Source organism: Sitodiplosis mosellana, unplaced genomic scaffold (genome assembly GCF_009176505.1).
Source record: "Sitodiplosis mosellana isolate CC-2019 unplaced genomic scaffold, AAFC_SMos_1.0 Smas_scaffold_1, whole genome shotgun sequence".
NCBI lineage: Eukaryota > Metazoa > Arthropoda > Insecta > Diptera > Cecidomyiidae > Sitodiplosis > Sitodiplosis mosellana.
The window spans coordinates 15183278-15198856 of NW_022595244.1; the positions used below are offsets into that span (position 1 = coordinate 15183278).

General features: G+C 36.5%; 4 protein-coding genes across 4 annotated transcripts in view; 1 reads left to right on the forward strand and 3 right to left on the reverse strand.

Moving 5' to 3' along the window:
* Nucleotides 1-1836: 1836 nt before the first annotated feature.
* LOC129579590 (exocyst complex component 4) lies at nt 1837-6169 on the forward strand. Its single transcript, XM_055469747.1, has 10 exons — nt 1837-2056; nt 2255-2592; nt 2665-3457; nt 3562-3686; nt 3764-4206; nt 4303-4501; nt 4571-4820; nt 4878-5240; nt 5361-5567; nt 5666-6169. The coding sequence occupies exons 1-10, from the start codon at nt 1997-1999 to the stop codon at nt 5840-5842; spliced, it is 2955 nt and encodes a 984-aa protein (XP_055325722.1). The 5' UTR covers nt 1837-1996; the 3' UTR covers nt 5843-6169.
* On the reverse strand, nt 6157-6941 carry LOC129579611 (RNA-binding protein 8A). The gene has a single exon (XM_055469769.1). It carries the CDS (start codon nt 6793-6795, stop codon nt 6298-6300), a length of 498 nt encoding a protein of 165 aa, XP_055325744.1. The 5' UTR covers nt 6796-6941; the 3' UTR covers nt 6157-6297.
* An 88-nt stretch (nt 6942-7029) lies between these two features.
* On the reverse strand, nt 7030-9191 carry LOC129579601 (golgin-84). Its single transcript, XM_055469757.1, has 2 exons — nt 7739-9191; nt 7030-7678 (listed from the first exon to the last, which is right to left on the reverse strand). Exons 1-2 carry the CDS (start codon nt 9016-9018, stop codon nt 7174-7176), a joined length of 1785 nt encoding a protein of 594 aa, XP_055325732.1. The 5' UTR covers nt 9019-9191; the 3' UTR covers nt 7030-7173.
* A 237-nt stretch (nt 9192-9428) lies between these two features.
* The window catches only part of LOC129566265 (protein tincar), a 31252-nt gene continuing 25101 nt past the window's right edge, over nt 9429-15579 (reverse strand). Inside the window, exons 8-12 of the mRNA XM_055442052.1 lie at nt 15320-15549; nt 14858-15146; nt 14293-14614; nt 13206-13563; nt 9429-13063 (exon numbers count right to left, since the gene is read on the reverse strand). Of these exons, the coding sequence (XP_055298027.1) occupies nt 12365-13063; nt 13206-13563; nt 14293-14614; nt 14858-15146; nt 15320-15549 (1898 nt within the window). The 3' untranslated portion in view covers nt 9429-12364. The remainder of the gene's footprint in view (nt 13064-13205; nt 13564-14292; nt 14615-14857; nt 15147-15319; nt 15550-15579) is intronic.

Here is a 15579-nt window from a genome sequence, read left to right on the forward strand (position 1 = left end):
TCATTTCGATTCAAACACTGTGTCTGCCATGTCCATGAATTTTTCCGTTGAACGTCCACCAAAGTAGCAGTAGCAAAACATATTCAATATACAAATCGAAAATACTGAGCAAAGCACCAACAACAACATACTGTAATCAAAGTTACCCAGCGTCTGTGAATCACAACACATGTCGTAAAATTTTTTTTATAAGACAAATGTAAAATCCACTAATCATATCCATTTGGAAAATACAGCACGACAAGAAAATTTTTTGATGTTATTATTTGCATGAGAATAAAAATGCTGGTCACTTCTGTTGTTGGTACAAATAATCTGAAGATGGAAAAAAGTGAGTCAAACATTTTGTGAAAGGAGGAACACTAATGATAATTATCAGATCAGCGTTGTAATAATTACTGGTTGTATGTATTAATGGTTGTATAAAATTCGCATAATGCCTTCTTAATGTTTGACTCACTAGCACGAATATCACCAACGAGTGCATCTAAATCGGTCAGCTTATCTCCAACTTGGAAGAAAAATGCCTGATTGTGTTGACATATGCCAACAAAAAAGAGAAGAATCTTGCCAAATGCGGTATAATAAAACGCACAAGCAACCATCGTTATCATCACGTTACTTATCTTATCCATCCAATCAGTGTTGTGTAATCCCAGGGTAAGCTTGAAAAGAATTGGATTTTTATTGATTTCATACCATATTTTTAGAAAAAAATATCTTTGTATTGTTTCACCTGTATTGAGCTGGATGAATGTAAAATTTCTCGTTTACGTATCTATCCACGATTAAACTGAACGAAATACATCCCAAAACAGCAAATTTCATATAACATCTCATTATCCAATTTCCAAATTCGTTTGCTTGAATCACATGCACGAACGATTTGTTGTGTTCATCTATAAAATTATTGCACTCGTTTAAATTCAAATAAAATCAAAAAAAATATTCACTTGCTGCGTTAAATGCTTGATAGTTAGCGAAGAGTCTTTTTATTTTGTCTCGTGTTAGAATTCCGACTGTTATGCAATAAAATCCATTTGCGAGACCAACAGCTTGACAAAAAACATATGAAGCATCAACCAAATCGATTGACATATATTTTAAAAAGTAAATCATTGACGCACAAAGTGTTGCGCCTTAAAAAAAATGTAATGTGCTGTTGTGAACCAGACACGGTAATCTTCTACCAATCCAGGCGTATTTTCATTGATCGGTCAAATGCAAAACCAAGTAAAAATTCGCTCCAAATTCTTGTGATGGTAACATGGTTGTTGTGTAAACTTCTTTTTTTTGAAGAAACAAATTGAAGGTTTTCTTTTGAATTATTATTTCATCCAAGATTTCAATATGCTTTAGGTTCTGAACTTGATGCTAACACCTTGAACACAGTTACTGAAGCACTGGCACTTTGCATGAGAGCAGTTTTATTTATATGGAAAAATTGGTGATGATAATAAATAATAAATCTTTGAAACAAAGTTGACGTCAGTTATTAAATTGCGTACCAAATGACTTAGATGAATCGTATTGGAATTTTTTCAAGTGATGTATCGATTGATATAATGAAGATTATCGCATAAATTTTTCATTAAGATGAAGAAACAAGTTCATTCTCCTAGAATTTTGTCTAAAAATATTTATCAACTTCAAGTATTTTGAATAGTTGGTATTAATTATTTGTTGTTTTTTCTCTCTTTTTCCTCTTTCGATGTGAGAAACAAAAGAAGAGAGTCCAAATCGATGAAATCAACATCAACTGTTACTGTGCACCTTTGAACCGCGTTGTACAAACAGCGCCATACATCTGTCAAAATACGAAACATTCTTTGCCCATATGAACGGAGCATCTACAGATGACGTCAATTTTCGGTGAAATGTCAAAGCAATTGCAATAGACCAAGCAGAAAAAAACATAGAGAAATTGGTACTTGTTTTTCTGGATTCGACTAAATAATAATCGTAGTGTTTGAAGGGAGGTGGATTTTGGTAAGAAATGTCTTCGCCGCCAGCACCAAGAAAGCCTCCACGAGGCTTGAAATACGGCAAAGAAACGGTGAGTTGAGTGAACAATCTACTGAAAACAAAGTCCAAACCGCATTGAATCAGGTGCATTGTGATTGTGCTATTTAGTGATAGTGGAGAAAAATGGGAGGTTTTTCATCAAATAAACCACTATCATTTACAATTAACCAAATTTGAATGAGTTCAAATTGAATCTCTATTAAAGATATTCAATATTTTTGTGTTCTAGAGTGGAAGCGGCTTGTTGGTTACTGTTATCAAAAAATTGGACGCAAGTGAAACAAATGAAGAGCGTCAACGCGAGAAGCTCAAAATCGAGAAAGAGTTTAAAAACACCGACAATCGTCTGAATGACTTGGTCGCAAAGCATGATGGTGATTTGTCGCAAGTGATGCAGCTATTCGGGCAGGTATCAACGATGATAACAACATCACGCACCAAAATCCACACAGTCAAAGAGAATTTGATGGCTTGCAAGCAGCTGCTGCGATGCCGCCGCGACGAAATCCAAAAATTGTACAAAGATGCTATGCAACAGAAGTACTCTTTGGAGATGTTGGAGCAAATGTGAGTTAAACATTATGATATTGGGCGAGAAACTCTGTGTTTTTACTCTTTGTGTGTATTTTCTATTTCAAGTGATGAATTACGTAAGGTGCCTTCAAAAGTGCAATCGTACACAAACAAACGTCATTATTTGCATGCAACGCAGGTGCTTGTCAAGGCGATTGACTTGAGCAATGGCCGATTACGGGATGTGGAAGGATTGAGTGACTTGCGTCAAGATTTAGATAATCGCAAGAACCAACTGTATTTAAAAATGATTGACGAGTTGAATCGGCATTTGTACCAATTGTCAACGGCCGACGCATTGTCGAATTTCCAACGACGGGCTTCGTCCACGAGAAGAAGTGATAATAATCTGGTGTCACCGTTTCAACGCAATGTTATGCGACGCTCGACTGAACGGGCCGAAGCAAATGCCAAAATTCGTAAGGCACTGTTTGAAATGGCTCAAGGTTTTGATGTCGAAAAAACCGAAGTCATTGATAATTCAGAGCTCCTTGATACGGATCTAAGCCGGAGCTACTTCATTGGCATTATTGTCGAATGTTTTGCTTTGTTGAAGAAAATACCCGATTCATTGGATGCTCTTCGAACTCAAATTCAATCAGAGCTACTGGCCATTGTTACTCGAACAACACAACATCTAGTTTCGATTTTCGCAGCAGAAGGAAGCCTAAATCAACAGCCAATGGATGACCAAACACATCCATTGCTCGAATTACTCAGTTTGGTTCATAAGCAATTCAAATTAGTCGCAAATGCTCATACATTACTGTTGAAGAACTATCTAAATGTAACACAACGGCATGGCATCGTTGTTAAGCCGTACGATATTGCCGATTATTGGGGTCAAGCTCAAGCAGTCGTAAGTTCTATGAATTTTTTCTCGGTTGTTGATGAATTCAATTGAAGTCAACTGAAACGGGCAAATCATTCAGTTTTATTAAACCATTTTTTTCTTCTATCCAGCTTCAATTACTTTTGACCGATTATTTGGACATTCAAAATGTAACTAGCGATGATCGATCAAATTCCACTTTTGCCGACCAAACAAATAACATTAACACGTATTTCAATCGTCGTAAAATTAATTCGTAAGTTAAGCCATCAGATTTAATTCATTTTATGGGGTATCAATTTTATTGTGGATTTTTTTTTTTCGATTTTTCAGCCGAAAAACTTTATTCAAGTTTGACAAAACCGCGCAAATGATGCACGATGGACCGAAAGAACATCGACGCAACGCTTCCGACATGTCAAATGATGAACTGTTGAATGCAATGAACGAAGACAAGAACAAAGGCACCAAATCATTGGTGTGTCAACCAGATCCAGCCTTAATTCGCAAAATCTATTTGCCATTGTTGAGCTACACGCATGAAATTGAAGAGATGATTAAATCGAAACCCAGTCAATCGAATGCATTTAATGAATTTTTGAACACTCAAATCAGGGAAATTTTCCTGGCAAAGGGCCACAATCGTAATTTACAACTAACAATTGAATCGTTGGCCAAGAATCACGATGCGTGGCGAGCAATTATCTCGCCGGAAGAGATGAAGAGCATGGGCCTCAATAGACCATTGTTGCAAAGCACCGTTTTAGTTGAACAAAGTTAGCATGAACACTCAATTACTTGGCTTTAAACATAATTTTATGCTGACTATTTCTGGGAATGAATGTCTGACTTTTTCTATTTTTTTGTAAAAGAAATTACGGAAACAAAGAGCCTCATCCAAGATTTGCCGAATTATTCCGATGACTTGTTAAAAATGGTGTGCTCTTTGCTCAAAACATACCGAGAAACGTGCCAGGCAGCATACCGAGGGATCGTTCAACCGGAAACCGAAGACAAGCGAATTTATAGCGTTGCTTGGCTGAAAGACGACGATATTTCACGCTTTTTGAAGTGAGTACTTAGCTAATGTCGCAAAAGACAGAAATTGTTTTTCATCATTTATTTGACTTTTCTCCATAGAACTCTACCAAACTGGACTGATTTAAAATCCTCACGATCTAAAGTGATGTCGGCCGCTGACAAGAAGTTGATAAAGGCAACCAATTTGTATATGACTTCAGAGGAAGAAAGTCCAACCCAAGTTCAGCAGAGAAACATTCGCGAAGCAGAAATGTTGACAAGCAATTTGGGCGAGAGTTTCATTTCACATCAGGAAATTCTCTCCGATATTGGTGTTTTGAAAGAATTGGCCATTCTTCAAGAGAGTATGGTATGTGATATTGACGAATTCGTATTATTTTCAACTAAAATATGATTTGAATTTTAGGAATGGTTTTCGCACCGAATCACTGAATTTGCCAACGATTTACGTAAACCACTTTCAAACCGGGTATGTTCAGAGTCAAACAATGACATTGATTCTCCGGTAACGATCAAAGACGGAACAATAAAGGTGCTAACCAACTTGGCGTTGGAATTCGATGATTTGGCCAATACATGTTTGTTGGTGTTACATTTAGAAGTGCGAGTACAATGTTTCCACTATTTGAAGAGCAACGAAAAGAACACCAAGTACAGTAAAATGGCCAACGATTCACTTGAACCGGATAGCAAAGTGTTGAAACTTACAAAAGTTCTATCGGATATGGACGAAGCGTTGAACTCAACTCTACATCCACGGAAGACAAAGGTAGTTCTTTTCAATAAACAGTCTTGGAATTATACAAAAATGCCATTTTCGGTTTTCGAATTCATAAATAACCATAAATCAAAATGATTGATAATATTCCAATGAATTTTCAATTTTCAGTACATTTTTGAAGGCTTAGCTCATTTGGCAGCGCGAATCCTGATTATGGCATCAAATTGCATGGAAACAGTCGATCAAGCCAGCGTACAGCGAATGTGCCGGAATGCAATCGCATTGCAACAAACCTTGAGCAGTATCACAGCGACACGCGAAGTTGCCTTAGATAATGCAAGAAACTTTTACGAGATGCTTTACATGGATCCAGAGGTTGGTTTACATACGTTTTATAGCATAATCGTTGTTCATTGAATGGATGATTACAATTTCTTGTCATAAATAAAAAATCTCAATTTGTTTTTTTGCAGGAAATCTTGGCGAATATAATTGAAAAGGGTGCCCAATTCACGGAGATGCAATACTTGAATGCATTGCAAATGTCTTGCAAGGCAAAAGGCATCACCGATTCGAACACACTAGCAAAATATCAACAGAAGCTCTCTGATATACTTGGTACAAAGCCCACTATCGGCGTCACAGTCTAAGCCAGACTTATATTTTTTTTTACAATTTCGTCTTATTTTATGTATTATTTTTGAGAGTGTAAACAATTTCCGATCATAGATCACGAACATTATTGCCCGTTTAGAATAACAATATGTTCGAGAGAATGAAATCATTTGATAAAGCAAAAAAACATGTAGTAAATTTGACAATATGTAAAAGAACACGAAGAGAATTAACGCCAACTAATGAATTAGGTACTCTGTTCGGCTGTCAAAAGTCAATTCACGAATATTGTTTATGAAAAATAAAATCGATATTATAACCTGAAAAATGTCAATAAAAACACGAAAAATTTAGTTTTGAAATACAAGAGTTTATTTAGTTATTTTAGTACTTTGCGAATACAAAATTGTATTTGTTATGAGTGGGCCAAGTGTCAAATTATCAAAATTGCGGATAAAATAATGGGAATTTGCAAAATTGATAATCGTATTTATCTTCGGCGTCTTTCGGCCTTTTTGGTTTTCTTCGGTCCTTTGACGAAACACCAGTCCACTGAAATCGCTTGGCCCAAAATCAAACCACCGTTCAATGCTTCACGTGCTGCCTGTGCCTGTTTGTATGTTTCGTATTCAACCAAAGCGTAACCTTTGAGGAAACCGGTACGTCGGTCCAAATTCAAGTGAATGTTTTTGATGTCACCGTATTCGCAGAATTTCTCTTGAATATCGTCTTCTTGTGCCTCTTCATGAATGTTTGTAACAAACAAAATCCAACCTTCAACTGAACGCTGTGGTCCCGGTTCAAATTCATCATCGTCGTCATGTCGTACACGTTCATAGTGCTGGATGGGTTCACGAACATTGCTTTCGTTGCCAAAACCACGACCCTTACGCTTGCGAGCCTTTTCCTTCAATCGAACAATACCTTGATCACCATCTTCGTCGACTTCAAACTCCTCAGCATTATCGATATCCAAAACATCAGCCATTTTACTGTTTAACACGACTTTTGAACCAAATAAAGCGAATGATCGACTGGAACAACCAAATTGCAATGGTTTTTTATGACTAAATAAAGAAAATGAATTTGTGAATATTAAACGTTTTGGTTTTGCCGATGCTTTACTAATGACAGAGCGTGCAATTGTTTGACAGTTGCCAAAGTGGAAAACATGGCGAAGGCGAAGCGAATTAAATCTACGAAAATTGACCACCAGATGGCGTTTCGGGTTATAAATTTAACTTTATTTCCTATTTATTGTATGTGCATAATAAAAAAAGTGAACAAGTTTCTAGTATAATATAGGAAGGAATAGTATTAATATCTGCATTTTAAATTTAAAAATGTAAATAAAAAAAAATTCGTTCTAATTCGTTTGATTGGGTGTGGAGCTCAGCAAAACGAACATCACCCATAAATGTAAAACAGCCACATAAACAATAGTCATCGTGCGTACCAATGGATAACGACGTAAAAATACACCCAATCGTACACCGGCCGCATCCAAAGACGAATAGGCCCGTTTCATGCGTCGTGCAACGCGGGTATCGAATGGATTTTCTCGCATGAAATTCGGCACCTGTGATTTTGCATCATCCGTATCGTTTACATTGATGATCTGCGGCAAGCGTTGATGTCTCAGCAGTGTCATTGTTTCACGATGTTGATTTTCCAATTTTTCCAGCTGAAATCGAATGGCGTTTCGTTCAGCTGTAATTGCTTCGAGGGAATTTTGTTTTTGCACAAGCGATTGTGTTAGGGAATAAATTCGATCATCAGTAGTATTTGCTCCGGTCTGAATTCCGGTCGGAATGGTCGGTGTGTTTTGTTGTTGAGATAATTTTGTTCGAAGCCTTGTCAGTTCATTTTCTCTGTGGAAGAAGAAAAAAAAAATCATAAAAAGCTGAATTAATTTAATGCGGTTGTCATACTTCTCATGTAGTTTAGTCGATGTTATTGTCTGTTGTCGCTTCAGTTCATCACGAACCACTTTCAACTCCTTAGCCTGTGTTCTCATCGTCTCCTCCAATTGACTTGATTTCAATTTTTCCTGTTTCAATGCATTCGATAATGACTTTTCACTCTCACTGGATCGCATTTCGATCTCATGGATTTTGCTCTCGAGTGAGTGTATAATTTGTTTATTTGCATTTAATTGATTGCGTAGCATATTGTTTTCTTCGAAAAATGTGTCGCGTTCTTGTTTCATTGTGGCCAATTCGATTTGTTTGCATTGTGCATCGATATCAGTGTCGTCAGTCGTTTCACCTTTTGCGTGAAACGATTTCAGTTCGGCGATTAATTCATCTTTCATTTGTAATGTGTGTTGGGCTCTCGATCGATATTGTTGTAACTCAAACACCGCTTGTTCTGTTTCAGTTTTGGCCAGTGTCAGCTTCTCGTTCAGGTCCATAGTTGCTTCATGCATTTTGGCAACGCTTACTTCGAGTTGGGAAATCGTCTTGACATATCCATTGTTTGCTTCTTCGAGTTCATCAAGTTTTCGTTGTAGACTTTCTTTGTCTGTGGCCAATAGGTCACGCGTGGCAGTTATTTCCGATACCAAATCTTCCTTCTTTGCCATAACCAATTGATTTTTCAAATCAGCAATTTCCGTTTTCATTTGATCACGTTCAGTTTTCATTTGGGTCACAATAATTCTGGACGCCATCATCTCGTTCTTATCTTCAACTGAACTGTGCAATGAACCTGTGGATGTTTGCATTGGATCGCCACCGTTCACGTTCAATGTATCAGTGGAATGTTTTGCGATTGGGTATTCGATAACGGTTTGAATTCCTTCCGTACGTGAACTGCACGAACTGCGACGTGATGAATTCGATGCATTTGACGGTAAATTCAATTTTGCTCCATCATCACCGTTCACAATATTATTCAATTTTGATTCATATTTAATCGATACTTCTTCAATATCTGCTGGTTGTCGTTCGATTGGCGTGTACAGAGTTTTCTTTGGCGTTTTCGGTAGTTTCAATGCGTTGGACGTAATGCTTCGTATGGCCGGTGAACCATTGGCCATTTTAATTTTCTTTTCATGATTTCCATTATCGACAACGTCATCGCCCGTTTTCACTTCAATCAATTGATCACGGTCATTGGTATCATTTTTCAACACACTGGCCGCATTTTGGTCAATTTTATTGAGAATATTCTCTGCTTTTCCGGCCAAATCACTAAACCATGATGACATTTTACCACAAGATTTAACAAAGCAATACTCAACAACACAAAATTAACACGTTCCTCGCAAAATCAGATGAAGAACAAATATTTGGATTCGTGTTCACTTTCGCCTCTTCTTTATTGAACGAATGTTTTGTTATTTATTTTGCATTAGAAAATGAATTTGACGTAAGAGTGTTGTCGTTGCTTTTAAATGTCATATGTGGGTTTCTTCCATACCCAAGCGCCATCTATGGACTCGATGTGAAAATACTTACAGTCACAACAACCGAAGAGCGCTATTTAAATTTATGCTTGAATCAAGATGCGAAGATGCTGTTGGAGTTGGAGTGAAATGAAACGGCACTAGCTTATTTCCACATTAAGCAATGATTTATTGCAGTTTATTATACTTAACATCTAATAAACCATTGAGTGTTTGTTTCAGTTTAAGTTTAAATTTATTATCAGTATCTCCGTATCTTCCGTTCATCTTGTTTTGCTAATAGTATAATAATAATCATTGTACAAAGATGTTGTGAACATTTTTGGTATTATTAGAGCATAATATGTCATCATTTCACCAATTAATGTCGAATGATTTGTTCGCTGTTTGTGGTGTGACAGTAAACAAATTTCATGTAGAATGTAGGTATAAATTTTGATAAAAAAGTTTTTTTCGATAGAATTTTCTTAATCATTTTTTTTTCAACGTGATTTTTTTTTTTCAATTTATGATATGCGGAAACCCCATTGACGGTGCTCAATTTGGCTTTCGTGCAATAATGGATATGCTTGTGGTGGTTTTTATTTGCGATTCGAATGTATTTGATTGATCGGTTACGATGAATGATATAAGCGATTAAGGGCATTTTTGCGATGGTGAATGGATTGAAACGTGGGTTGTATTAAGGTGTTGAAACTAAATTACAGTTGTTTAAAATCAGTCTTGCTGTTCGTATGTAATGTTTCGTTTTGCTAGGGACTGGATGAATCTAATCGGTAGGAAGAACAACATTTATTCGGAGCATTTTCTGTGGCTATCCTACTACGCGGCGTGATACGTGTGTATATGGAAATGGACCCATTTTTATGGTATGCATAAAGGTAATATAACATTGGCTATACAATTATCATGAATGATCTTCTGTTAACTGACTTGGGTAAATATTTTTGTTCTTTTTTTCTTCTTCTTTTTATCATATTTGTCAAAGCTGTAAATGCGCAATTCGTATAACAAACACTTCTTGATAAGTGCCCAGGTGCAAATGATGCGATGTGAATGAAGCATTGTGATATGTAAAAATCTACATTGATTTTTGTTATTGTGTATGAAATTTCCATGGTAAAAAAAATCTCTTTACAAAAGCCTGACAAAAATTGGATTCGTTTGTATATCAATATCTATTTCTTCGGAATACTAGCGGCTGTAAACATGTTCTTTTTATCATTTGGAGTTTTTATTTTAAAAAATATTGTCATGTTGTACATTGCAATCGGCGGTCTTTTTTTTCAAAATATTTATTATTATTGTTAAATACGATATCATTATCGCGAAATATAAGGTCATAGGCCAAACGATAATTCGATAGATGAGCATCAGTTCAGTTCAAATGGTTTTTGAATATTAGTTGTTTTGTTTGGTTGTTTGTTTACTTGATGATTGTAGGTCATGATGTGTGGGTGTGTAGTTGAAAATGAAGTGCAATGTGATTTTGGCAGTTGATTTCGATTGAGGATCGTTTGTTATTTGTAAGGGGGTTAAGATGATATGATTTTATTATGTCTTACGAGTAGATGAAGCTCAAGCGTGTTTTGTCTATATATGATTTATGGTGGGGTTCAAAAAATATGGCCAGCTATAATTTCGAGTATATGAATATATATGTCTATCAATGATGAGTATATATTTCAATAGGTAAGACGTAGAGAAGCATCTCTTTTCAATATCGGATGGCAAATGGTAAAAAGCGTTTGCATATATATGCCATCCATAAATAGAGGTGAACAAAATATGCTGTCATACGTTATTTCGGCTATTTATAGCTGTCTGAATTAACCAAATTTACCAAAGACAATGGTCAACTCTCCGTCTCGCCAATCGATTTGAACGTTTGAATAATGCGGATCGGCTTGTTTTCATATGAAAGCTTAGTTGTTGGCGAGCATAGATTATATTTGGCTAGTGTCGAAATATTTTCACTGGTTACATTCATACAAAATATTCAAGTGTTATAGTTATTAGCATAGAGTTGTTAAGATAGGCTCATCGTTTTATAATATTGAATGTCGTATTCGAGGGAAACAAATCAACAAATGAACGAAAGTTTTAAACCTTTTTTCTTCAAAACTGCTCGAATTTATGCTATGGTCAATATCTGATAGATAATTAAACCGTGAATTAAATGCCAAATTACTCAAAATCCGACTAAATCGAGTGTGATAAGAATTTTTAATATGTAAACCCGACGAAAATCAAATGTAGCGTGTCAAAACACGAAACCGAGATGAAAGGCTCTGAATTCTGAATAAATATTTTGTATACGTCTACAAACTACATCCTCCAAAATACTTTCATTGAGTAGTTTTGTTTAGAGCCTGAGTATGGTTTTTCTTTCTTCATTTGTGTTTTTTCACTTTTTACTTTCATATATAACTCGAATACATATATCAATCGAATCGAAATTAAGCGTTTCGTAACGAAACTTTCGTTCAATTTGATTATATACGTTCTAAATATTGCTACAAAATCTAGAGGGATTTTCTGCTATCTGCTGGACTGGCATATACTTTTGAGATCGATTTGCGAAAAGCTTGAATTATTTTATTGTTTTAAAGCTCTTTTATAAATGGTTTCTTCTTTGCTTGAAATTAATCGAGAAAAAGCGCAACGTTGTTACCCAATAGAAATAAAAAAAGGAAAATTTGAATTGAATTAATGCCATTGCTATATTCCATTCATGCTGTTCGGCTACATTGACTATCTATAATATTCCCTCTGGCAGAGTGTTTTTTTTTCTTCTTCTTCAAACATCAACTGTTGCTTGTTCAATCAAATCACTTAAATTAGTTCCTAAGTCAAAACAGAATCATAGGAAGGAACGAAAACTGCGTAAACTACAAAGTAGAAAATAAGAATATGTACAAAACGTGGTATGAAACAATTTGTTGTTTGTGTTTTTTTGCTATAAATAAAATTAAAGACGTAACAGAAAGAAAAAAAAATGTACAGGTTTGCAACGAACAAAAATCAGATGATGATTTCGGTCATGTTGAGTATTTGTTTGCTTTTTTCATTTCTTCAAGGTTTTCACGCATATATTTTATGTGTTATCAAATTTCGTGCGAATATTTTCGTGAGTCTTGCACATCAATCAATGAATGTTACCGGCTGTGAGTGCATTGGCATAGATTTCACGCTCTTGATCGGATATCATTGAGTAGTTGGCTGAATCTCGATCTTCTGGGATGCTTCCGAACACCAACGGTTCATGCAATAGCTTCGAAAATGTGTGATGGCCAGCACCAAGGCCCAGTGTACCATATGGAGATTCGGCAGTTTGAACGTGTAACGGAACTCGTCGAATGAAATTCGTTGGATTGGCATAGCGGACACCGTTCGGTAGCGTTGTGTGCAGCTGTGGCTTTGATGAGCTTGGCGTAATGAATTGTGGTATGCGCTGTTGTTGCTGTAGATGATTTGTTATTGGTAGAGGCATAGTGTTGCAGTGGTTGGCAAAATCATAGAATGGCTCCGCCGATTGAACACGATGCATTGGTAACGTAGCGCTGGAATTGTCTTGTATGAAACTCGACAAATACATATTAGTTTGTCGGCCAAAGGGTTCTTCTTGAATGGCTGGCTGCGGTAGTTTTACCACTTTGGCTGGTCGTGACCGAATAACGACTTCCTCTTCGCCCGAATGTATACCACTTGATGACGAATCGGATGCAGCGCGTTCAGGAGGCGATGTTGAACATTCGGTTGACATACTGTCAGTGCATGGAGTTAATATGTCGTGAGCCATTCCAGAATCACCACGACGAATGCTTCGCGTTTGTTGTGAGATAATCTGTAAAATCAATACAATTGAATTGAATCTCACATTTAGATTTTGCAACGAACATAAATATTCATTCAACTTTCAACTGAATTCCGAATAAATATATTCAAATTCAAACATAATGCTTGAGAAAACAAAGACATTCACTCACATGAGCTTCATTTGTATGCACTGTGACTTGTGCAATGGGATTGACAAGCGTTTCGGTTGAGTCACCATATGCATCGCAATCTTCGTCATCTGTGAGTGGTGGCGGTGGAGGCGGCATCGGCGGTTCTAAATCGCGAGTCGATGCATATGTCACACTATCGTCGCGTACACAATCCAATAGTTTGCCCTCTTCGGATGTATCGTCGGCTGTATCACAATTTGCCATACTGATTCGCTTCGAAATGATATTAAAATGCATGAGATCCTCATCTGTTGTTCCTCTTAGTGTAGCATACTCTCCTTCATCAATTTCCCGCGCAGAACCGGGCATACATACCGAGGCTCTACGGCTCGAATCGCTAATCATTGAACAACAACAAGCAGCAGCAGAAGCAGCACATACAAAGAAAACGAAGACACACAATAGTATTGTATATATTATAGATTAGTCAATGAAATAGGTCAACATGCTCTAGCTACTTCAACACAAAAAGGCAAACAGATTAAAAACAAAACAAAAGAGATGCACAACATATATATGTAGGTATAAATAATTCAAATGAAAAACGCAAACAAAAGAAAGAATACGTGCAATCTGTCGAGCGTTGGTTTACAGTGCAGATAATACGCTCTCAATTCCATTCTAGTGCAGTACAACGACAATTTTAGTACGTATTAAAAGAATACAAAAAATGAATGAAAACAAAACACTAGAGGGAAAAACAAATGAGAATGAAAAAAGCTCATTTTCCAAAATGGAAACCATTAAAAAAATTATAATTCGAAATGAGTGTTTGATCGAGATCTGTGCACACACATACGCACACACACACCCAATGTGAAAACAAAAACCAAAATGTGGCACAAAATCCATCTATTGAAGTGCAAATCACTAGAAGCTAAAAACTGTATTCATCACACACACACAACGTGCAGTACGTATATGAGTCACAAGTGAAACAATGCACAGGCACATTTTGCAATCGAACAGGGATTCGAATCGTTGTGGTGGATTTTGTGCGTGCGCGCGCGCCCGTGTATATGTTCACTTTTCATTCGATTAAATGTTGTTAGTTCTCTTTGTTTACCGCTTGCCATCTTGTTCGTCAGCCAAATTGTTATCGGATAACGTACTTGGTACATCGTTAAATGTTACTTTCAATTTTGGAGAGTTTGGCTGTAACTTGGGCCAATAAATCTGCTCGTCGGAACTATCGTTTAATTGACCGCCCGCTGGTCCAGTGCTGTGTTGTCGACTCAACCGTGGTGACATGAGTAACGGCTGTTTGGCTGGCTCATTATGCAAATGAATGTCATCCAATGGCGGTAACTTGAAATTCCATCGACGCTTCGCAGTTAATCCGAGCCACAGCAGAATCCAGAAGAATATATGCATCACGGATGACAGTGCTAATGAGAGACAATTCAGTTTTGTTGATATTTAATGAACTTGACTAAATGCATGGTGAAACTTTAACGTTAACTATTACGAAATGTGAATTGAAGTAACAGCATTGAAAGAAAAAAAATGAATTGAACATAATTTTATAAATAGTAACAGGAATGACCCCTGTATTTAAGCTAATTTTCTATATGTAAACAATTCCCGACAAATTTCTTCAATTAAAATGGTATACAGTGTAATTCATTTACCTGCTAGTAAAACGGCACCGTCCAAACTACCCTTGTAGATTGCACTAAAGTCATGCATCAGAGGAGCTTTGACAACGGCCAATGCTAAAATAAAGCATAAGGATGCACAATGTGCAAAATAAGCCCAGTTGTCACCAGATTTAGTTGAAATCATGCGACGATCACGCACACGAGACGACAAACGTCCATGTCCGTACAAATATAGAATCAGTGATGATGATATTATGAGCATAATTGATAGAATGTACAGCAGCAACGAAACAGTCCCATTAAGCAGCAACGGTGGCGTCTGTTTCCATTTAAAAAATAACAAAACAAAAACAACATGTAGACGAATATAAATTTCAAATGTAGATAAATATTAAATAATACCGAACGAAGTCTATATAGAGAGTAAAATTTATGGAAATTTACATGGAATCACACACACACACACACACACACACACACACACATACTCACTTGTAACGGAAGTTTTTGTCCAACGACTTGTAATTTATAAATGACCGACACGCCGGCAAATACTAAAAGCAAATCAATTGCGTTGGCAATCATCTGAATGCTGAATATCAATGAGAATGCTTTCGATGTGTTCCAGTAGACGCTTGGATATCGTGACGACCATACAATCAATGCGACTACAAAATTCATGAACTCAAAACTCGGCAACATTGCCATCCAACTTTTCGTATCTATAAATGAAAGCAAAAAAATGGATGAAT

What these genes read in the sequence shown, in the direction of transcription:
- LOC129579611 (XM_055469769.1), bottom strand. Translation starts at nt 6,795, where the DNA reads ATGGCTGATGTTTTGGATATCGATAATGCTGAGGAGTTTGAAGTCGAC.
- LOC129579590 (XM_055469747.1), top strand. Translation starts at nt 1,997, where the DNA reads ATGTCTTCGCCGCCAGCACCAAGAAAGCCTCCACGAGGCTTGAAATAC. An exon ending in TTGGAGATGTTGGAGCAAAT is followed by an intron (nt 2,593 to 2,664) that starts GTGAGTTAAACA and finishes TTCTATTTCAAG; the next exon opens with TGATGAATTACGTAAGGTGC. An exon ending in CACCGTTTTAGTTGAACAAA is followed by an intron (nt 4,207 to 4,302) that starts GTTAGCATGAAC and finishes TTTTTGTAAAAG; the next exon opens with AAATTACGGAAACAAAGAGC.
- LOC129579601 (XM_055469757.1), bottom strand. Translation starts at nt 9,018, where the DNA reads ATGTCATCATGGTTTAGTGATTTGGCCGGAAAAGCAGAGAATATTCTC. An exon ending in TCGACTAAACTACATGAGAA is followed by an intron (nt 7,679 to 7,738) that starts GTATGACAACCG and finishes CTTCTTCCACAG; the next exon opens with AGAAAATGAACTGACAAGGC.